General features: G+C 40.6%; 1 protein-coding gene across 2 annotated transcripts in view; it reads left to right on the forward strand.

Moving 5' to 3' along the window:
* Window positions 1-24,483, forward strand: part of MCPH1 (Microcephalin) — a 137,548-nt gene that overhangs the window by 110,884 nt on the left and 2,181 nt on the right. For both annotated transcript variants that reach the window (XM_068390959.1, XM_068390958.1), the window contains exons 4-8: window positions 5,688-5,843; window positions 8,801-8,962; window positions 9,216-9,370; window positions 13,469-14,632; window positions 14,867-15,107. In XM_068390959.1, coding sequence (XP_068247060.1) covers window positions 5,688-5,843; window positions 8,801-8,962; window positions 9,216-9,370; window positions 13,469-14,632; window positions 14,867-15,107 — 1,878 coding nt within the window. The remainder of the gene's footprint in view (window positions 1-5,687; window positions 5,844-8,800; window positions 8,963-9,215; window positions 9,371-13,468; window positions 14,633-14,866; window positions 15,108-24,483) is intronic.

The following is a 24,483-nucleotide window of genomic DNA, read 5'->3' on the forward strand; positions in this document are numbered from 1 at the left end:
CGGTCCTAGCAGCGGTCAGACAGGAGGACTGGATGGTCTCGTTGGACTTGAAAGATGCCTACTTTCACGTTCCTATTCATCCAGACTCCCAACCTTTCCTGAGATTCGTTTTTGGAAAGGTTGTCTACCAATTCCAAGCCCTGTGTTTTGGCCTAAGCACAGCTCCTATGGTGTTCACTCAGCAAAATTCCTACACTTATCGGACATCAGAGCCTCCCTCTACTTAGACGACTGGCTGTTGAGAGCCTCCACGAGTCGTCGCTGTCTGGAGAATCTCAACTGGACTTTGGACTTAATCAGACAACTGGGTCTGTTAGTCAACATAGAAAAGTCTCAGCTCATTCCCTCCCAATCCATTGTGTACCTGGGAATGGAGATTCGGAGTCAGGATTTTCGGGCTTTTCCATCGGCCCCCAGGATAAGCCAAGCCCTAGAGTGCATCATGAGCATGCTGAAGAGGAGCAGTTGCTCGGTGAGACAGTGGATGAGTCTCACTGGCCCTGTTCGTCGAGCTAGGGAGACTCCACCTCCGCCCTCTTCAATTCCATCTTGCAGCTCATTGGGACAAGGGTTCGACTCTCGAAGCAGTCTCTATCCCAATCACCCAAGAGATGAAGACCACTCTCCTGTGGTGGAAGAACAATCTCCTTCTCAGGGAGGGCCTATCGTTGGCTATTCAGACCCCCAATCTTCATCTCTTCTCAGATGCATCGGACTCGGGCTGGGGTGCGACCTTGAACGGACGGGAATGCTCGGGAACGTGGAACGAGGAGCAGGGATTGCTCCACATCAACTGCAAGGAGCTACTAGCAGTTCATTTAGCCCTGCTGAACTTCAAGTCCCTCCTGCTAGGCAAAGTGGTGGAGGTGAACTCAGACAACACCACAGCCTTGGCTTACATCTCCAAGCAAGGAGGGACCCATTCGAGGAGCCTATTCGAGATCGCAAGGGACCTCCTCATTTGGTCAAGAGGTCTAAACCTCACTCTGGTCACGAGGTTCATTCAGGGCAATATGAACGTCTCAGCAGATCGCCTAAGCAGAAGGAATCAGGTCATTCCCACGGAATGGACCCTCCACAAGAGTGTGTGCAACAGACTTTGGACCTTGTGGGGTCAACCTACCATAGATCTGTTTGCCACCTCCATAACCAAGAGACTTCCGCTGTACTGTTCCCCTGTTCCAGACCCTGCAGCAGTTCATGTGGATGCTTTTCTACTGAACTGGTCCCATCTCGACCTTTACGCATTCCCACCGTTCAAGATAATAAACAAAGTTCTGCAGAAATTCATCTCGCACGAAGGGACACGGCTGACGCTGGTTGCTCCCCTTTGGCCTGCAAGAGAATGGTTCACAGAGGTACTTCAATGGCTAGTCGACATCCCCAGGACTCTACCTCTAAGAGTAGACCTTCTACGTCAACCTCACGTAGACAGGTTGCACCCAAACCTCCACGCTCTTCGGCTGACTGCCTTCAGACTGTCGAAAGATTCGCTAGAGCTAGAGGCTTTTCGAAGGAGGCAGCCAGTGCGATTGCCAGAGCAAGAAGGGTTTCCACTCGTAGAGTCTACCAATCTAAGTGGGAAGTCTTCCGAAGCTGGTGTAGAGCCAATTCAATATCCTCTACCAATACCTCTGTGACCCAAATAGCTGACTTCCTTCTACATCTTAGGAATGAGAGATCCCTTTCAGCCCCTACGATTAAAGGGTATAGGAGTATGTTGGCTTCAGTTCTCCGCCACAGAGGTTTGGACCTTTCTTCCAACAAGGACCTTCAAGACATTCTTAAGTCTTTTGAGACGTCTAAAGAGCGTCGTCTATCCACTCCAGGCTGGAACCTAGACGTAGTCTTAAGGTTCCTTATGTCATCTAGGTTCGAACCTCTCCAGTCAGCTTCCTTCAAGGACCTTACCCTCAAGACTCTTTTTCTCGTCTGCCTTGCAACAGCTAAGAGAGTCAGTGAGGTTCATGCCTTCAGCAAAAACATTGGTTTCACGACCGAATCTGCAACATGTTCTTTTCAGCTCGGATTCCTAGCAAAGAACGAACTTCCTTCACGTCCTTGGCCTAGATCGTTTGAAATACCTAGCCTCTCCAACATGGTAGGTAACGAACTAGAGAGAGTTCTTTGCCCTGTCAGAGCTCTCAAATATTATCTTAAGAGGTCTAAACCTATTCGAGGACAGTCAGAAGCCTTATGGTGTGCCATCAAGAAACCTTCGAGGCCCATGTCCAAGAACGGGGTTTCGTATTATATAAGGCTTCTGATTAGAGAAGCCCATTCTCACTTAAAGGAGGAAGACCTTGCATTGCTGAAGGTAAGGACCCACGAAGTAAGAGCCGTAGCTACTTCGATGGCCTTTAATAAAAACCGTTCTCTGCAGAGCATAATGGATGCAACCTATTGGAGGAGCAAGTCAGTGTTTGCATCATTTTATCTTAAAGATGTCCAGTCTCTTTACGAGAACTGCTACACCCTGGGACCATTCGTAGCAGCGAGTGCAGTAGTAGGTGAGGGCTCAGCCACTACATTCCCTTAATCCCATAACCTTTTTTAACCTTTCTCTTGAATGCTTTTATTGTTGTTTTTATGGTTGTTACGGTAGGCTAAGAAGCCTTCCGCATCCTTTTGATTTGGCGGGTGGTCTATTCATTCTTGAGAAGCGCCTAGGTTAGAGGTTTTGTAGAGGTCCTTTAGTAGGGGTTGCAACCCTATATACTTTAGCACCTTTGGGTTGATTCAGCCTCCAAGAGGAACGCTGCGCTCAGTAAGGAAGACGAACTTAAAAAAGAGGCAGAGTAACGGTTCAATTCGACTTCCTTACCAGGTACTTATTATTTCATTGTTATTTGAGATAACTGTTATATGAAATATGGGATACTTAGCTATCCTTTAATCTTGTACACTGGTTTTCACCCACCCCCCTGGGTGTGAATCAGCTACATGATTATCGGGTAAGTTTAATATTGAAAAATTTTATTTTTATTAATAAAATAAATTTTTGAATATACTTACCCGATAATCATGATTTAATCGACCCTCCCTTCCTCCCCATAGAGAACCAGTGGACCGAGGAATAATTGAGGAGGTGTCAACAAGAAGTACTTGAGTACCTGGCCACAGGTGGCGCTGGTAAGTACACCCCCTTCTAGTATTGTGATAGCTGGCGTATCCCTCCATAGAATTCTGTCGGGCAACGGAGTTGACAGCTACATGATTATCGGGTAAGTATATTCAAAAATTTATTTTATTAATAAAAATAACATTTTTATTAATAAAAATAACATAAATCAGCAAAACTGCAATCAAACAAAAAAATACAAATGGCTAGCAGTTTTATTGTAACATGAAGTACACAATAAGAAATAAAATTAAAAACATATTTAGGACTTCCCCATATGCGTAGTGTACATACATACATATACCCAGGCACTTCCCCCAATTTTGGGGGGTAGCCGACACCAACAATGAAACAAAACAAAAAGGGGACCTCAACTCTCTACGTTCCTTCAGCCTAACCATGGACTCAACCGAGTTCAGCTGGTACTGCTAGTGTGCCACAGCCCACCCTCCCCCATTATCCACCACAGATGAAGCATCATAACGCTGAATCCCCTACTGCTGCTTCCTCCGCGGTCATCCAAGGCGACCGGAGGAAGCCGCAGGGCCTACCGGAACTGTCACAATCGCTCGCCATTCATTCCTATTTCTAGCACGCTCTCTTGCCTATCTCGCATCTATCATCCTATCACCCAGAGCTTTTTTCACTCCATCCATCCACACAAACCTTGGCCTTCCTCTTGTACTTCTCCCATCAACTCTTGCATTCATCACCTTCTTTACCAGACAGCCATTTTCCATTCTCTCAACATGGCCAAACCATCTCAACACATTTTTATCCACTCTAGCTGCTAACTCATTTCTTATACCCGTTCTCACCCTCACTACTTCATTCATAACCCTATCTACTCGAGATACACCAGTCATACTCCTTAGACACTTCATCTCAAACACATTCAATTTCTGTCTCTCCATCACTTTCATTCCCCACAACTCCGATCCATACATCACAGTTGGTACAATCACTTTCTCATACAGAACTTTCTTTACATTCATGCCCAACCCTCTATTCTTTACCACTCCCTTCACTACCCCCAACACTTTGCATCCTTCATTCACACTCTGATGTACATCTGCTTCCACTCCACACCATTTGCTGCAACAACAGACCCCTAGTACTTAAACTGATTCACTTCCTCAAGTAACTCTCCATTCAACATGACATTCAACCTCGCACCACCTTCCCTTCTCGTACATCTCATAACCTTACTCTTACCCACATTAACTCTCAACTTCCTTATAATTTGTATAATGGCAACAACAACTTCAATACTTAAGAACACCAAGTTTACCCAAAATGTTATAGGTATTAACTAGGAGTTTGTTCATTTGTTGCTGTACTTATAAATAGTAACTAGTTTTAGAAGTTTTCTTCTTTCTAACTAGTTTTAGAAGTTTTCTTTTTTCTAACGTAATTTCTGTCAGCATATTTCATTTTTATTTAAATTATGATTTTTTACTCTGATTTAAATTGATTTAAATTATTTGATTAAAATCAAAACAACCTGATTTTCATCACTTGTACAGGCTATGAAATCTTACTGGCAAGACTGCGAGGTTTCCTTGTGCCTGCCCTTTTGTGTTTTGATTTTAGGGGACTTTTCTGATTATGATAGCTCCCTGCAAGACAGGTTGTTCTTCACAATTGGCGTTTCCCCATGGGATCTGGTGTGAGCAGTTACTGCAGTTACCCTACAATTGTTTACTGCAATTTGGAACTCTATGATTGTCTACCTGGATTGGTAACTCTATGATCATTCCTGTGATTGTGATGTTTGTTCAGCCCCAAGTTACTCCTGCCATGGAGTCAAAGGTCCTTCCCTATTCCATATTACTTCATCTTACATACATACATATACCAAGGCACTTCCCCCAATTTTGGGGGGTAGCTGACATCAACAAAGAAACAAAAACAAAAAGGGGACCTCTACTCTCTACGTTCCTCCCAGCCTAACAAGGGACTCAATCGAGTTCAGCTGGTACTGCTAGGGTGTCACAGCCCACCCTCCCACATTATCCACCACAGATGAAGCTTCATAATGCTGAATCCCCTACTGCTGCTACCTCCGCGGTCATCTAAGGCATCGGAGGCAGCAGCAGGGCCTACCGGAACTGCGTCACAATCGCTCGCCATTCATTCCTATTTCTAGCACGCTCTCTTGCCTCGCTCACATCTATCCTCCTATCACCCAGAGCTTCCTTCACTCCATCCATCCACCCAAACCTTCATCTTACCCCTGTTTTATCGGCATTTCATGTTGTGGTAGGTTGTATCACCCAGTATGATCAATGGTTTGCTCTTTTATATGTAGGAAATTATATGTTACTTCATTTTTCTCTATACGTAGATGATTGTTATGATGTTATGTGAAATTTATTTTGATTTCAGTGGAAACAGTCTCCTTAAAAGAGTTGTGTCTTGTTAGGGGTTCATTCATTGTAACAAACAAATCATCATTCATTTTCATCTTCATAACTTGGTGCAAAGACTTCCATGAGAAGTTTGTGTACATGAAATGTAAGAAGTATTAAAAGACATTTTTACTTTCGTCTCGCCCGTTCTCCAGGGAACTTTTAATAGAGCAAAGAAGCGTGGCCTACATTTGGTTTCTTCCTTGTGGGTTGATGCGTGCAAGGAAACTTTTCAACGTGCCCCCGAAGCATTGTACCCAAGTACCTCGCTAGAATCTTACAGCAACCCTCTCTTCCTCTCTAGACTCCGGGTAAGTGATGTCTTTTATTTATTAGTAATCTTTTAAGAATGATAGTGTATGGTAGTTTTTGTAAAAATTGTAACTAGGTAGGATTTCAGCCCTGGCTATTTTTGTGTTTTACCTTTGTAGTAGTTGATCCTTTAACCCTTTTACCCCGAGGCTATTTGGAACTTTCCAGCCCTTAACCCCCAGGGGTTATTTTTTTTCAAGCACATTTTGCAGTATATTTTTTTAAAATTGCTCTAACAGCCTTAATTTTCATCATAGAGAGGTCAGGTTGGTCTCATTCTCTTGGAAAATGCCTGAAGTTTCTCAAAAAATTATCAAAATTATGAAAAAAAATGTAAATAGCAGTTTTTTGCAAGGACGTACCAGTACGTCAATGGGGGTAAAGGGATAAGTTTTGTGAAACGTACCAGTAAGTCCTTTGGGGGTAAAAGGGTTAACATAATTTTTTATGATTTTATTCAGCTTCAGGTAGATATATTTTTCCAGGAGTCATAAGCAACAATTAGATATTGTAATGAGAAATATGTAATATTTTCAAACCAACGTTCTGTATTTGAACTGGAAAAATTATTTATACTCTAAGGCCCATTTCATTTATCTTGAATTGTTTCTTAACCGAACTTCACAAAACGAAGAACGGCAGTAGATGTGTATCGTACCTGCATGAACTGATTCAACAGTTCCACACTGTTCAAGTACGATTGAATTTTTATTTGCTTTAACATTTGACAGTGAGAATTTGAAGCTTAGAGAAATGAAATGATACAGTATAAGTAATGGATTTTTTTATGGAAAATTTTAATCTTACTTTAAATTATATTTGTTTCACAATAATAATATTAGTAATACAGTATTGCCTGAATGGCAGAAATTGACAATGGTTGAATAAAAGTCAAGATTTTCTTAAAATTTATCATCACAAAACTTACTACAACTTTACTATATATACAATTTGATACTCAAGTAGGAAAGAGGAAATGCATAATTGGCCATGCTTTAAGTAAAGAAAATTTGTTTTTATGAGAAATACAATCAATCCTTTATTATAAAACTACCCTGAGTATATAATTGGATATGTTCATTAACACAACACGGTAGTTAGCTAATAACAGGCGTGTGAGGCCTCTCACCTTGTGTACCTATATGACTTGGTAAAGCCAACGTTTGTAACCTTTGCAGATGGATACAGTGCTGCTGTTCTAATGACTTTACTTACATTGATGATAATCTATTTAATTTTTACATTACACACTTGATTTGGTAATTTGTTTTTCTAACAATCTACTCAGCTTGAAGTTGTAAAAGATATGTCAAAATTAGATATTTATTCCCATATGCTATATTGGTTATAGCACAACAGCATTCCTGGTTGCAGGTTATCCCCTCGTGTTAAGGATTGTTTATGATCTTTTTAATTGGATAGTTTTGAAGGAAGTGGTGGCTTGGAAGTGGTCTTTGATGCTGAAGGTGTTTTTCAAGATTTTATTTGCCCTTTCTAGCTGGTCCTTCCATTTCTTTGAGGTCCCATTAGGATTCATGGTGCGTGGGAGTACACATAAGGCGGAGGACTATTACAATCTTTGCACAGAGCATTGCTAGTTGCATTCCCCAGTAATTTGCTATTCTACACAGCTTAGGCATGTCTCTGATGCCTGAACCTGATGATAATTTAGAGTTTATGAACCTCTTGGACATAAGAGCATGACTTCAGCGAAGCTGGAATGCCCGTTTAAACTTTTAAACTTAGACCACAGATACTGGCCTTGGAGAAGTCATCTCTGTCATTGGGGTCACTACAAGAGCCACGTGTTCCAGGGTTACAGTACCGGTAGCGGGCACTTGGGACATCATTTAAAGCCTTGCACTCACCAGTCTCACTGGCACAGGAGCATGCACTCGGGACACAGGGGGAGAAGTACCCTTTGATACCAGCTCCTTCAGTAAGATTGTAGACAGTCATCTTGAAAAACCTAAAGAAGTTCAGAGCTTCTCTAGGAAGTATGTTGTCGGCGGTTTGCACAGCTACAGGAGAGCTTTCAGCATGTGCTGGAGGGAAGCATTCTTTTGAGGAACTCCATGCCACCAAACATGAAAAACTCCCTGGTATGGATCCAAAATCTCTTTAATTCTGGATATGTTCTTCCCAGGGACCTAGTCAGGGGTGTATACGTAGAAGTTTAAGGGGCTTGGAATCTCAATGGAGCTGTAGAGCTTCTTTGCTATCAGCTTGGACATTCCCATAGATGTAACCAAAGAGTTCTTTTAGGTTTCCTTTCTTCTTCAAAGTGAATGCTTGCCACTGAACAGAAGGCTGTGATCTACTGTACACTATGCACAGGGGAACGATTGCAAATGATCATGACCCCCCTACAACCAGAAGATAATGTGGATTGATGGCAGATTTCAACTTGAACATGTAACATTGTCCACCTTTCCCTGAGCACTTCAACATCCTGCTTTGTCTCCAAGATGATGACAGAATAATCTAGCATAGAAAACATTCAAACTGGAAGACAAAGAGAAAGAATTAACTGTTTTGATCACTACTTCTTTACTTGTTGCAGCCAAAGACAAAATTGAAGTATCTTTGACAGGAGAGTGGGCGAGTATACTATGCGCTCACTACCTGTCATTAAATGGTGTACCGTACTTTAATAACAAATTCAATGGCTGTTTCAGCTTTGCTAAAGATATTCCGTATTTGAAAGAATAAAAGATTTCCTCTTGCCAAGAATCAGAGTAGCTACTTTTCCACTGGTTGTTAAACAACTACATTGTTATTAATTTCAGTGCCCATTCCAGCTTGTTTAAGATTCTCGTATTGTAGAGGACTCTTTGTATAGCAAAAGCAATACAAACTACTTTTAGAATATATTATAAGTATACTATTCTATAATCCTCTCTTTATTAGATAGGTTGTTTTTTATCCTGTTCTTAGATATTTTTTTTTTTAATAGAAACAAAAATCAATGCAGCCCAGAGATCTTGGTGAAGAGGAACGCATTGCTGACATTAAAGCTAAGCGTAAGAGGAAAGTTTTAAAATCAGCCTTAGTTTCTCAACCGTTGGAGGAAAACTATGGATTTTGTACTCCGAAACGTAAATCTCCAGATGTTAAGGTAAGTGCTGAAACATAAGTTGTAGAGATACTTTATGGAGTTTAAAAATTTTGCCGTTGACTCTACGAGTTGATTTAACAATTTGAAGGGGAAGTTGAATGAGAGATCAATACTTACCAAATAAAAGTCCCTGTTCTTATAAATTAATTTTAAGTGTTGAAAATTCTAATTTATCTACTCTTTCAACTACTGCTAGAAACCTCTTACTGTCTGTGATTCATTAAAATTTTCTTATATATGCATTTCTTCTTAGGAAGATGTAAACTCTCCATTATTTGGGATTAGTCATCTTTTGATGCCTAAACAACGACTGTCAGTGCAGTCTTCTAGTGATATAGAAACCTCCACTGCAGAGAGTGACTTGGATGCAAGTTATTGTACTCCTCTATCAAGGAGACTGTATAACAGGTACCGGTATTAGTTTGTTTGAAGTTTCTATAGAATATTAATGCTTTCGTACAAAATACAATTTTGTATGTATACTTTACCATGTTTGCTATTTGAAAAAGTGTTTGCACTAATCCATATGATGTGGATCATCATATTTTTCTTCAAGTTAGGTTGTCCCTCTATGGGGTTAGTGGCGTAATGAGTTCTTTTTTTTCGGGTGCACTTTTTGTCCTAATTACCATCGGGCGTAATTTTTTAAAATTAGGAACTCTTTCTGTACGCTGTAAATGCTATTTTCTAATTAAATTTTCTCCCATTCTCATTCCATATCCAAACTGTATCAGTCTGAGATTTTGGTTTGTTTTCCAGCTGGACACCACAACTCACTGCAAATTCTTCATTTGTTATATGATCCTTTCATTGCACGCTGGTCATTAATCCTGGCATTTTATCGTCACAGACTTTCCTCTAGAAATCTCCATTTTCATTGTCACTTCCTACATCTATGCTATACAGTAATTAACTGATCTTAGGATGCATGAAACTGCTTAGCTCTGGTTATTAACCCTTTTACCTCCAAAGGACGTACTGGTACGTTTCACAAAACTCATCCCTTTACCCCCATGGACGTACCGGTACGTCCTTGCAAATAAATGCTATAAAAAATTTTTTTTCATATTTTTGATAATTTTTTGAGAAACTTCAGGCATTTTCCAAGAGAATGAGACCAACCTGACCTCTCTATGACAAAAATTAAGGCTGTTAGAGCAATTTAAGAATATACTGCAAAATGTACTAGAAAAAAAAATAACCCCTGGGGGTTAAGGGTTGGAAAGTTCCAAATAGCCTGGGGGTAAAAGGGTTAAGATCAGGAGAGGCTAACAATACTAACGTTGTACAATATAGTATACTTGTTAGATCTCCCTTAAGAATATATTGTACCAGCCAATATACAGACATGAGGGTTCAACCTTAGTTATTGAGGGAACTTGAAGGTTCAGTATTTAATTTTGAAACAGCCTACCAATTGAAGTTATGGGTAATACCACCATCTGTCAATTTAAGAACAAATTAGATTAATTGGTTGACCAACTTAAATTATTCATTAATCTTTTGAGGCACTTCCATTCATATACCTTTCTTCTTAATTTACTCGTATATTTTAAGCATTGAAGTGTATGAAGACAAGGAATGACAGATAACTGAGTTCTGACTTGATTATTGCTTGAGGGAACTGAACCACATAAGGCGTGTGGATGGTTGTGTAGCAACTGGGTTGGGCAGCCGACCTCTGAGGTGTGCAGATGGTAGTGTAGCAACTGGGTTGGGCAGCTGACCTCTGAGGTGTGCAGATGGTAGTGTAGCAACTAGGTTGGGCAGCCGACCTTTGAGATGTGCGGATGGTAGTGTAGCAACTGGGTTGGGTAGCAGACCTCTGCACGTACACTGGGTCAAAAATTTAACTGCATAGGTCAAAATCTTCACCATTTTTTTTTGGTATTGTGAGTGTATATAATTATATACATTATTTTCATGTTAATTTTTTGGTGAATATTTAGAGATTTATTAATATTTAGTTAATCTTTCGAAGTATTGCTATATACTCAAACCACTCTTCTTTCCAGATTTATTTACTATTGTAGTATACAGCAAGCAAGTTGTTCTTGCCTTCATGCTGTATTATTCTGTTTATATTGATATGTATTTTAGGTTTTAAGTTTTACACTTAATGTATTGCAATTTCCCTTTGCTTGGCCTTAACTATTTTCGACAATTTCTTTCATTTCATTAGGATTGGACATTAACTTCCTTTTCTTTTTTCTAAATACAGGAATTGAATTTTAGCTTGTTTTAATTGTCAAATTTTGTTGATTATACTTGATTCTCCTTATAATTGTAAGAAAGGTTGTATTTTTTCTGCTCTTTTCATGTAATGAAATTTAGATTTATTGTATCAGCGATTGTATTTTGTACCTTTTTCTGTTAAGGAGATGAAATTTAAGTACTGTATAATGCATCCGTGTTTGTTATATGAATATTTAATATACAGTACATTGTATTCTGGATAATTCTGTTAACATCTCTAGTCTATTAATGTCGTGTATTCTTCCTGTATCATAATCCTCTGGTCACATGTCAGAGCCATTTTGACAAGACCTGGTGTTCCTTTGTCTTCTGTTGAAAAGAATCTGCATCTCTCCAGTAGCTTTTGCTGCCAGGCGTGTTTACTGTATCCCGCTTGAAAGACGGGTGGATACTGGTAACTGGATCAGTTAAAAGTGACTAGTGATACAGCTAAGCCGGGAGGAGGACAGTTAACCCTTTAACCCCCAGGCTATTTGGAAATTTCCAACCCTTAACCCCCAGGGGGTTATTTTTTCCCAGCACATTTTGCATTATATTTTTTTTAAATTGCTCTAACAGCCTTAGTTTTTGTCATAGAGAGGTCAGGTTGGTCTCATTCTCTTGGAAAATGCCTGAATTTTTTCAAAAAATATGAAAAAAAAAATTTTATAGCCTTTTTTTGCAAGGACGTACCGGTACGTCCATGGGGGTATAGGGATGGCTTTTGTGAAACGTACCAGTACGTCCTTTGGGGGTAAAAGGGTTAAGAAATGATACAGAAGTTACATAGCTGATGTGTCGTCATTGCGATCAGCTCTCTTTTTTTTTTCTGCAAAGGAGGGATAATGAGAGGGCAATTTATTGTCCTTATCTTGATGCTCTGCCTCCTACTCATCTTCTGAGAATGCTCAGCATCTTGTTGCTTGGTCCACTTCAGCCAACATTTTGGCTGCTTATTATACAGAGTAGGTAGTACACCTGCCTTATCTGTAGACATTCCTGTCTTCAATCTTTCTTTCTCTTTGTAGTCGTGCATGGATGAGCTTAGTATGATTTACATTGTCGAAAAGTTTGTCTTTTAAAAAGGATCAGAAATCTAGATGCGGCTCACTATTGCCATTTCCAGTCATTAAAGAAATTTCCATAATGTGTCCAAATTGATCAAGATTAAAAATTGGAATCGTATTTATCATTTTATGTAGAAGTAATAAAAGTACTCAATTGCCAGTAAATATTATTCTTTAGGCATGAAAATATTTAAAAATTATAATTATGAGACTGCTCTGTAAAAGACAACCTGAGAATTAAGTTTTGATTTAGCTAATCAAGGAAAGTTCTCATTGAAAGGATGAAAATTACCAAACGTATTCTATATTAGACAGGAACATAAATATTTAACATTTCTTTTGTGTTGTACAGTATACATTTTAGAAATTCAGTACTTTATTTACATTTACAAATGTACCTTACATTACATAGCTTTAGTGTTTGATACATTTAGAGCATATTTACAGATATTTCGTATAGTTATTGGTGCAGAAATCATAATTAGATTTAACATACTTAAAGGGACTTGAATACAATACATTCATGTAAATAGAATCACCTGTTCTGTATTGAATGTTTTTAAGTTAAATTTATGCACAGGAGATTGTTTTTTTATAAATTAATATGCATTAGGAAACGGTTTGAAAGTATTAAGTTATGCATTACTGGGCTACTGCGAGGGTGGGCTGTGGCACCCTAGCAGTACCAGCTGAACTCTGTTGAGTCCCTTGTCAGGCTGGGAGGAACATAGAGAGTAGAGGTCCCCTTTTTGTTTTGTTTCATTTGTTGATGTCGGCTACCCCCCAAAATTGGGGGAAGTGCCTTGGTATATGTATGTATGTATGTATTATAGGGCTACAAGATGATTAACCCAACTTGAGCTACTGCCCTTATGAAGTTACTGCCTTTTATGTGTGGTCAACTAACCTTTGCTATAGCTGACCTTAAAAAGGCTGAAGTTTCTAAGGGAAGGTTTACCAGAGCTGTGATTGAAGAATTTTTCTTCTAAATTACTTGAATGTTGAGTAAAACAGAAACAAAGTAGACTTGTTTGTATACAATTTCATGTAAATCTGCTTTTGATGAGTATTTTTTGTTACCTAACTCATTCAAATTTTTAATGCCGTGTGTAAACTATCGTTATTTTTATGACAGTTGTTCTAAATTCTTATGCATTTAATAGTCAAAACTTTTCACGTAGATTAATTGTTTGTTTAATTTCAGATTAGTAATAGGCCGAGAGAATGAAATGTCACGAGAAAGTTTGGTCAATGAAAGTGGAACCTGCATAAGCACTAACAGTAATAAGAGAAGTAAAGTTAGTAAGTCTTCATCGCCTTCTGGTAGTACCATAGATAAAGTGAGTGCCTCTCAGAATCAGGTCGAAGGTGAATGCAGAAGCGATAATAGGAATATTTCTGGTGTCTTAGAATTACATTTATCTTCAGAAACAAATTCCGAGTTAGAAACGGGTGATGAACATGCAGACATCTTAGGCAGTCATTTATTAGATCAAAGGCCAAGATCAAGGAGATCTCAAAGGCTGGTCCTGAAAAGTAATACATCCAACAAAAGGAAGAATCAGTGTGAGAGGGATAGTTCATTGTCAGAAAATGACCAATGGAAAGATAAAAGTAGAGAGGATGGCAGTATAGATAAAGAAAAGGATAGTACATGGACTAGACCTGGAAAGGAGCACGGCAAAACTAATGATGATAGCGATAGCCAGCCGAGCGATGGATTGAATTCCCAAAGACAGTCAAGGAGAAAATCCAATATTCACAATTCCAAGGAGAAGGTTTTCAAAGGAAAACAAAAATCCTGTCCGAGCAGAGGTAACGAAACTCCTCTCGATGAAAAATCAAACCTCGCATCTTGTAGCCGAGTGAAAGAATGTGATCATAGAGAGGAGTGCAAGAACTTGGGTACTGATGAAGTAGGAAGTATATCGAATAGCCTTAACAGCACTACCTCAAAAAGGAGAGGACGAAAGTTGCTCTCCCTGGAGTGTTTAGAACCTTCTCAAGAACTTATAATTCCTACTACACCACTGTGTTCTAAATACTCTAAGGGTCCCTATTCTTGTTTGCATGTAAAGAATAAAAAACCGCATCGCACTGCTTTAAGAGAACTAGTAAGCAGTGGCAGAACTATATCTCGAGGGAAAAAAGAAACTATTTCAAAAAGAGGGGTTTCTAGATCTTTGTTATCAAAGAGTAGCAGTACTTCTGAAAGTTCCGTCTCTGATGAAAATCGATTATCCCTTAAAATACTTCCCCTTCCAACTACAAGAGACTCCATTGAAGAATTTGTCTCTCCAATTACATCGTCTGGGAGAAAGTGTAGAAGTTCTAAAAAGATTTTGTATCTTACAAGTTTCCACTCGAAGTAAGTTTGGTGTTTTTTTGGCTGATACAGTACAGGAAATTTGAAAATTTAATTGACTATATATTATGTTTGTCGACTAATTAAAATATAAGAATTTAGCTTAGTTTAGGAAAATTTATATAAAGTTGTTTATGTTACCCAAGATTTTGGACTACTTTCCATTTGAAAGATTTTGGGGAAAAATGGTCCTTGTCACGTTGTATTATAATTGACTTGATATTTATCTTTACTCAGGGAAAGAAAATGTGCTGTCCAAATCATCAAGAAGCTGGGGAAATTCAAAATTACTAATGAAGTCGACAGGAATACAACTCATGTGGTATGTGGAGAAGAGAGGCGAACCCTCAGCGTTTTGTACGGCATTGCGTACGGTTTGTGGATTCTAGATAAATCGTGGCTTTATGAATCACTGGACTTGGATATGTGGGCACCTGAAGAACCATTTGAATTGTTTAATTACTGCCCAGCAGCAAAGGTATTGTATTTTTAATCTACAAATTTAGTACTTTAACCCTTTTACCCCCAAAGGACGTACTGGTACGTTTCACAAAAGCCATCCCTTTACCACCATGGACGTACCGGTACGTCCTTGCAAAAAAATGCTATAAAAATTTTTATTTTCATATTTTTGATAATTTTTTGAGAAAATTCAGGCATTTTCCAAGAGAATGAGACCAACCTGACCTCTCTATAACAAAAATTAAGGCTGTTAGAGCAATTTAAAAAAAAATATACTGCAAAATGTGCTGAGAAAAAAATAACTCCCTGGGGGTTAAGGGTTGGAAATTTCCAAATAGCCTGGGGGTAAAAGGGTTAATCGTTTTAACTTCCGCAGTGGTAATTTCCATGCAAGAATAGATCCTTCAGGCCAGCCTGCCTTCTTGAGAGACTAAAATTAATTTGAGCTACTTTATGACAAGAATTACATTTATAGATACAGGTACTGTATACACACCGTAGAGCATTGAATTTGAAACAATGTTATGACTTTTTTCAATATTAATCTTACCCGATGATCATGTAGCTGTCAACTCTGTTGCCCGACAGAAATCTACGGTCGGGATACGCCAGCGATCGCTATACAGGTGGGGGTGTACACAACAGCGCCATCTGTGAGTAGGTACTCAAGTACTTCTTGTCAACAAGAACTCAATTTTTCCTCTGTCGTGCCTCCGGCAAGACCTACTAATACGCCGTCCCTAACTGGTTTTGTTTTCACAACTTTTTGGTGAAGTACACTATTCCAGTTTTGAGCTTTCGCTATGCAGGGGTTTTATCTTCATTTCAAAACTTGAACTCGTTTTGGATAGATTTATTTTATATCTCTCCGCCATTTATAGGCCTCTTCGATTAACTTTCCATTTATTATAAACTTATAAAAATTAATTTTTATGTTTGTTTATATGCGACCTTTCCTAATAGTAGGCGGTCCTTACTTGGAACCGAAGTTAATTAACATTGAGCCCGTCATATTGTTTTTCCTGTTAAGAATTTATGCTATTTTAATTTTAATGTTTTTGAAAGAATTTCTTTGATAGTCTCGTACTGTTTTCAAAGTTGAACTAACGTTTTGTTTAGTCTCCGCAGTTGTTGACGTTCAGAACGTTCAACTTGCGCTCTATCGTTACGATAGAGAGAGAGTATTTCACGGTTTCACGTTGCAGTAAGAGTAAACCGATTCTAGCGTTTCGTTCATTCTTTCTTAGCTTAAATGGTTTTAATTCTAATAAAGGAACTTTTTATTTGGGAAACCTTTCAGTTTTTTTCCTTTAACAAATAATATGTTTTAACGATATATATAATTGGGCTCATCTCTCAGGTTCTAAGTCAAGAGAGAGAGAGAGAGAGAGAGATAGAGACGGAGGGAGAGAGAGGAGGATAAACGTTTCGTTCAAGCGGGTAACGTTGTTCTCGTTTTTTGCTCTTCTCCCTAGTCGCTATAGGGGAAGAAGGTAAAACGTTTCTAGAGTTTTATTCTTGTTCCCAGGCTTTATGCGGTGAGAGATTTTAAACGTAGTTTATTTGATCTAGTGTTTAGTCTCTTTTCCAGCCACTGAATTCTTTATCTTTCATTATGTTTTTCTGTTACATTGTAATACTGTTTTCGCAATTACTACCTTTTAATGAAGGATAGGATTGCGTGTTTCAGGTACAAACCACTTAAAGTTTCGAGTTCAGTGAAATAAGTGCAAACAGAAAATCAAAAGTGATAAAGTGATATGCGCAAAGTGTTACAGTGTTGCGTTCGAGGGTTCGTCTGTTCGTGCCAGTTGTTCACCTAGTCCGATACCTCTTACAAGCTCCCAAGCCCAGGGGAGAAGTAATGTCGAAGGACTTATGGGTTCCACAGGCCTTGATCGACGAACAGACGTTTCCCTCCGTGGTTTCGGGTGTATCTACACACGTTGCCGACGTGATCACCCCACCCACACAAAGACGAGAGAGCCCATTTATTCCTCGTCTGCGGAAGAGGTTTCTCGCAGAAACCATGGACCAAATCTTGCAGCTTTTAAGTGCAAGCCGGTCCCTTCCGCGCAAGTCCAACGGCCTAGGTGTAGCCACTGGGTCAGTTCGGACTCGCTGCAGTACGACAACTGCACACCTCCCAAGAGAGGCAAGGTGGTACCGCAACAGGCAGTAACTCCGTCTGTTGCCGCACCAGCTGTTTTAGACCCTCAGTCACAACGGACAGTAGCTCCGTTTGTTGTTGTCTTTCATAGACCCTAGTGGTCCATGCTGCAGACTATACAGTCTCAGCTTGCTCCTTCATGCAGGAGTATCGTGCTGGAAGGTTGACAATCCACCTGTTAACCTACAACCCGCCGAGGTTGTGCGCTCAGCAGATACTGCGGCTGCCTGCTCCCACCCTCCACCTGTGAGAGCTCCACCACCGATGCGCAGTCCACCCTGCCAGACGCATGTTCTTGCTGCACCATCTGCTAACATGCGTGAGCTACCGCATCAGCAGTGGGAAGGTTCTGTAGAGCTGCCGGGTTCCAGCACTATGCGGCATTCTCCGCAGCCCATGCAGCATGCTCTGCATACCTTACAGCATGCTCCGCATACCATGCAGCATGAGCCGCATACCTTACAGCATGCTCCGCATACCATACCGCATGCTCCTCAACCCACCGCAGCCCCTCCCACGCACCAGCACTCTGCTTTTGTTGTTGCCAGCTCCCACACTCCGTCTGCGGAGAAGGTTGACGATGCACCCGTGGGCCTACACCTCCCACGGTTGTGCGCCCGGCATGGCTTCCTGCTCTCACACTCTTGTTGTGAGAGCTCCTCCACCCATGCACAGTCAACCCTGCCAGATGTATGATGACTCCCACACACAGAGCACTCCGTTGCCGTGCGTGAGCTACCACAAGCTGCCGTGTTTTGACACGGTGTGTCAGCCTCCGCAACACACTGTGGTTACCGCCACTCGCCAGCAGCAAACTAGTCAGTCAGGAGTTGAGGCTTCCCCACACAACTGTGGTTGTTGCCAACTCACAGACTGTCATACAGTTACATGACGTTGCCTTCTGGTCTGCTACTTATACACCAGTGCTGTATGTCCTCACGCTCCTGTTGTGGTTGACAGTTCAGTTTTTGACAGTTCACAGACTGTCAAGCAGTTTCATAACGTTGCCTTCTGGTCTGCTGCTTTTGCACCAGTGAAACCCTCACTGAGAGAACCTAGCTTTTCTCGGATATGGTTCCTGTAGATGAGAAAGTGCTGTTCTCCCTCCTTCTGATATTCCCTTGAGGACTCTGTCATTTGGAGAGGAGCCTTAAGCTGCTTAGCCTCCTATGGACTTTTATTTAAGCATAACATGCTTCCAGGGAGGGTAAATGGTTCCGCTTCAGTCGCTAACCCCGTCTGTTGCCACACCTGCTCCCATAGACCTTGGGCTTTGTTGCAAGACATGCAGTCCAAGCTTAGTCCTTGATAGAGGATTTTTTACAGAGAAGACCCTTCTTGCCAACGACCTTCCTACCGGTTGGTTGTACGCCCTGTTGACGCTGAGGTATCCTACTCTCGTCCGCCAGTTGAGATGGTTCCTCCACCGGTGCGACCCAGTGTGGGTTGCCAGTCGCACGTTGATGTTATGCTACTCTCGGAGGTGGTTGTGGACGTTCAGTGTGTCACTGGGAAGACGTTCAACAACCAGCAGAGGTGACTTGTTGTGACGCAGTGCGGCAACCTCAGCAACCCGATAAGGGGTTGTCTGTACTACCCAGACAGTCTAGACAGTTTCGGGTTGTCGCTGTACTTCCTCGCTTCCCCATGGTTGACAGTTCACAGACTGTGCAGCAGTACCATGATCTTGTGTCCGGCTCCGTCACGCATCCACCAGTGCGACTGGATTCAGCGAGTCAGACGTTGCCCACTCCGTTGCCGTTTCCTCATCAGTTTCGGATGAGGAACCCTCTGATGAGGACATGGCTGAACAAGAAGATCAATCCCCAGCCCTGCTATCCATCCAGAAGATGCTGAAGAAGGAATACGGCCCTGTCAGGCTGTGGATGAGTCTGGTTAGGACACTGTCATCCGTGGTGCATTTGGTGTCACTTGGAAGACTACACCTCCGTCCTCTTCGGTTTCATCTAGCTCTTCACTGGAAAAGGACAAGACGCTAGAAGCGGTCTCGATCCCGGTTTCCGGAAGATAAGTCTGGTCTAACCTGAGGAAAGGACTTTATCAACCTTTTATAGGGTCTTCCCCTGACTGTTCAGACTCCCAACCACGTTCTCTTCTCAGACGCATCGGACGTAGGCTGGGGTGCGACCTTAGGCGGTAGGGAATGCTCGGGATTATGGAACTCGCGTCAAAGGACAATGCATTTTAACTGCAAGAAGCTTCTGGCAGTAAGTCTGACCTGGAAAAGCTTCAGGTCTCTCCTTCAAGACAAAGTAATGGAGGTCAACACGGACAACTCCCTGCTTTGATGTTCATCTCCTAGCAAGGAGGGACCTACTCTCTGACATGGTGCGAGTTCGCTAGTGACCTCCTCTCCTGTTCAACAGGTCTAGACTTTTCACTAGTAACAAATTTCTTCCAAGGCAACTTGAATGTCTTAGCAGTTTGTCTCAGTAGGAAGGGACAATAATTCCAACATATTGGACCCTCCACAGAGATGTATGCAAGAGACTTTGGGTCACCTGGGGCCATCCAACCATAGATCTCTTCGCAACCTCGATGTCCAAGAGGCTCTCAACAGACCCAGCAGTGGTTCTTTTAGATGCCTTTCTACTAGATTAGTCTCATCTAGATCTATATGCATTCCCTCCGTTCTAGTTTGTCAACAAGGTACTGCAGAAGTTCGCCTCTCATGTTGGGACAAAGTTGACACTAGTTGCTTCCCTCTGGCCCGCGAGAGAATAACTTACCGAGGTACTTCGATGGCTAGTAGACGTTCCCAGAACTCTTCCCCTAAGGGTGGACCTGCTACGTCTGCCACGCGTAAGAAGGTACTCCAAGGCCTCCACGCTCTTCGTCTCACTGCCTTCAGAGTATCGAAAGACTCTCGAGAACTAGAGGTTTTTCGAAGGAGGCAACCAGAGCGATTGTTAGAGCAAGGAGAACATCCACCCTTAGAGTCTACCAATCGAAGTGGGGAATCTTCCTAAACTGGTGCAAGTCAGTATCCGTATCCTCGACCAGTACCTCTGTAACTCAAATAGCTGACTTCCTCTTATATCTGAGAAAAGAGCCATCTCTTTCAGCTCCCACTTTCAAGGGTTACAGAAGCATGTTGGCATCAGTCTTCCGTCACAGAGGCTTAGATCTTTTTAACAATAAAGATCTACAGGACCTCCTTAAGTCTTTTGAGACCACGAAGGAGCGTCATTTGGTTACACCTGGTTGGAATTTAGACGTGGTTCTAAGATTCCTTATGTTAGACAGGTTCGAACCACTTCAATCAGCCTCCCTGAAAGATCTCACCTTTAAGACTCTTTTCCTGATATGCTTTACCAGCTAAAAGAGTCAGTGAGATTCATGCCTTCAGCAAGAACATCGGATTTTCATCCGAAACGGCTACATGTTCTACATCTTGGTTTTCTAGCCAAACACGAGCTGCCTTCTCGGCCTTGACCAATATCGTTCGTTATTCCAAACTTATCGATATGGTTGGAAATGAACTAGAAAGAGTATTATGTCCTGTAGAGCTCTTAAGTTCTATTTTAAAAACCTTTATGAGGCCCGTCTGAAGCTTTATGGTGTTCAGTTAAGAATTCATCTTTGCCTATGTCAGAGAATTCTTTATCCTATTATTTTCAGACTGTTAATACGAGAAGCTCATTCCCTTCTGAATGAGGAAGACCAAGCTTGGCTGAAGGTAAGGACACACGAAGTTAGAGCTATCACAACTTCCGTGACCTTTTAATAAAATAGATCTCTGCAAAATATTTTCGATGCAACCTTTTGGAAAAGCTAATCAGTGTTCGCGTCTTTTATCTTAAGAATGTCCAGTCTCTTTACGAGAACTGCTACACTCTGGGACCATTCGTAGCAACGAGTGCAGTAGTGGTGGGGGCTCCACCACTACAATTCCCTAATTCCAGAACCTTTTTAATCTTTCTCTTGAAATATTTCTGGGTTGTCCGGAAGGCTAAGAAGCCTTCCGCATCCTGGTTGATTTGGCGGGTGGTCAAATTCTTTCTTGAGAAGCGCCTAGATTAGAGGTTGTGATGAGGTCCTTTAGTATGGGTTGCAGCCCTTAATACTTCAGCACCTAGGAGTCGCTCAGCATCCTAAGAGGATCGCTAGGCTCAGTAAGGAAGACGTACTTAAAAAGGCAGAGTAATGGTTCAAGTCGTCTTCCTTACCAGGTACTTATTTATTTTATGTTTGTTATTTTGAATAACGGCTAAAATAAGATACGGGATACTTAGCTTCTTTGTTAACATGTATGCTGGTCTCCACCCACCACCCTGGGTGTGAATCAGCTACATGATCATCGGGTAAGATTAATATTGAAAAATGTTATTTTCATTAGTAAAATAAATTTTTGAATATACTTACCCGATGATCATGAATTTAAGGACCCGCCCTTCCTCCCCATAGAGAACCAGTGGACCGAGGAGAAAATTGAGTTCTTGTTGACAAGAAGTACTTGAGTACCTACTCACAGATGGCGCTGTTGTGTACACCCCCACCTGTATAGCGATCGCTGGCGTATCCCGACCGTAGATTTCTGTCGGGCAACAGAGTTGACAGCTACATGATCATCGGGTAAGTATATTCAAAAATTTATTTTACTAATGAAAATAACATTTTTTTAACCCTTTTACCCCAGGCTCTTTGGAAATTTTCAACCCTTAACCACCAAGGAGTTATTTTTTCCCCAGCACATTTTGCAGCATATTTTTTTTTAAATTGCTCTAACAGCCTTAATTTTTGTCATAGAGAGGTCAGGTTGGTCTCATTCTCTTGGAAAATGCCCGAATTTTCTCAGAAAATTATCAAAAAAATAAAGAAAAAATTGTAAATAGCATTTTTTTGCAGGGACGTACCGGTACGTCCATGGGGGTAAAGAGATGTGTTTTTTGAAACGTACCAGTACGTCCTTTGGGGGTAAAAGGGTTAACAAATAAGATTTGATTGATGTACATAAACTAAGCTTTAGTTTGAATCTCTGAAATTAATTATTTTTATTTTTTTTTACAAAATAAATGCCTAAACATGATAGGGACCCCCTGTATATCTGTCCACAAAGGTAAACAGTGGTATGAATGTGTAATTTCACTCTCTATCTGCCAAGTGAGATGAATGGACTTCTTTCAAAAGTCCAATTTTTACTAGGGTCCAGATTTTTCAGCTAATTATTTGATAATTTACTTGATTGTTAGGGTTATTTTCTTCATTGTTGGAAGAGTATTTATTGTTGTTTTTTAAATTTATCTGAAGGATATACAGTAAGTAGAAAGTTGAGAAGTTAAATAGCTACTCAGCTTGTTGAAAAAGTGTTTGCATAGAATGAAAGAGAGGATAGTGGTGAGGATTGATAAGGATGGGTTTCAGATTGAATGTGTAAGTCTCTTGAAGCCAGCTTAAGATGAGCTATATGAGAGCTTGTGATATTATCCTGTGCTTTACCTACTGTATCTCACACTCCCCTTCCTATTAAAATGTCCCAGAGTCTTCATGCGAAATCACAAATTTTAAGTCATTTGTATTTTTCCTAACAGTACTTGCCTCGAACTACTTTCTTAGGAGTATCTGGGATCTCCTCCCAACCGACCAGAGTTTTGTGTAGTTTCCCCTAGTCCCGTTTTCTATGAGGGGTAACCTCAGGTGGAGTAATACGCGCCCTGAGGCTAACCCCGGGTCAGAGAGCATGCTTGCTCAGGTCTCGATCTCCAGTAAGTTCTCTGGTCGCGTCGCGATAACATCTCGACGCTCTCTCCTTACCCAGTGCGACCCTTTGTGTCTTACGCGGTCCCCACGTGGACCCGTTGTGTTCATTCTATACCCTTTCCTACCCTTCCTATCTCACACTCCCCCTTCTATTAAAATGTCCCAGTGTCTTCATGCGAATAAGGTTTTAAGAAGGGAGATACAGGTATGAATGATGTGGATATATTAGCCAAGGAGAGCTATCAAGAAGTGTCTAAAGTGCTTCTCAGTGATTTTCAAGATTCAATTTATGGGAAGTGGCAGTAAGATGCCTCTGCCTCTTTCAATAACTTCTCAGCCTCTATCTTTGCTAGCCTATACTGACACAGATAGACAAGTTAACCCTTTTACCCCCAAAGGACATACTGGTACGTTCCACAAAACACACCCCTTTACCCCCATGGACGTACCGGTACGTCCCTGCAAAAAAATGCTATTTACAATTTTTTTTTTTTTTTTTTTTTTTTTTTTTTTGATAATTTTTTGAGAAAATTCAGGCATTTTCCAAGAGAATGAGACCAACCTGACCTCTCTATGACAAAAATTAAGGCTGTTAGAGCAATTTGAAAAATATATACGGCAAAATGTGCTTGAATAAAAATAACCCTTGGGGGTTAAGGGTTGGAAATTTCCAAATAGCCTGGGGGTAAAAGGGTTAATGAACAGAGACTGGACACATTAATGTGCTTGCCTTAGCGTTCTCCACCTGCCATCCTCTTGCGATTTGAATTATGCTGAGGTGGGGATAAGAAAACTTCAAAGAATAAAGAATAGCATTGATTGCCTCATCCTTGAATTACATCCTCCTTAAAACATATATGGACACATTAAGATTTAACAGATGGTAAATTGGATAAATATGGTTATTTTGCATCACAAGGTACATTAATTTCATGTCTGCTTCTCTGCCATAGCATCCCAAGATAGTAAAGAAGGACACAGCAATTAATGAAGAATTTTTTACCTGTATCGCTTTGAGCAACACACATGATTGTTTTAATCCACATTGTGAGAGCTAATGATGTGAAAAATATCACTCTATACATGAAGAAAAATGTCTGTTGTGGATATCTATGTGATAGGCAGAATATGAAATGTATGTGTGTGGACCTTGGTAAACTTTCAAGGTTATGCATGGTATACCAAATGAAGTTCATTAATGCACTTCATTATTCATATATTTATATAAGAAAGAACCCTTTTTTTGTTTGTGTGTTTTTAAAACTCCAAATAGTATGAAGTATGATCATCTCTTATTTGTTAAATTGTACTCTGGATAAAAATAAAACAAGAAGCAAGGATAGTGTATGAAAGAAATGGTTCTGTGGAAAATAGAATAGCTTGGAAGATTGCCAACAAAGAAACAAAAAGTACTGTAGCTATAGCCAAGACATAAAGAATGAATGAGTTGTATGAGAATTTTAGAAACATTAGAAGGTTGCGTTTAAGTCATAAGTTTTAT

The sequence above is a fragment of the Palaemon carinicauda genome, chromosome 17 (genome assembly GCF_036898095.1).
Source record: "Palaemon carinicauda isolate YSFRI2023 chromosome 17, ASM3689809v2, whole genome shotgun sequence".
NCBI classification, from domain to species: Eukaryota; Metazoa; Arthropoda; class Malacostraca; order Decapoda; family Palaemonidae; genus Palaemon; species Palaemon carinicauda.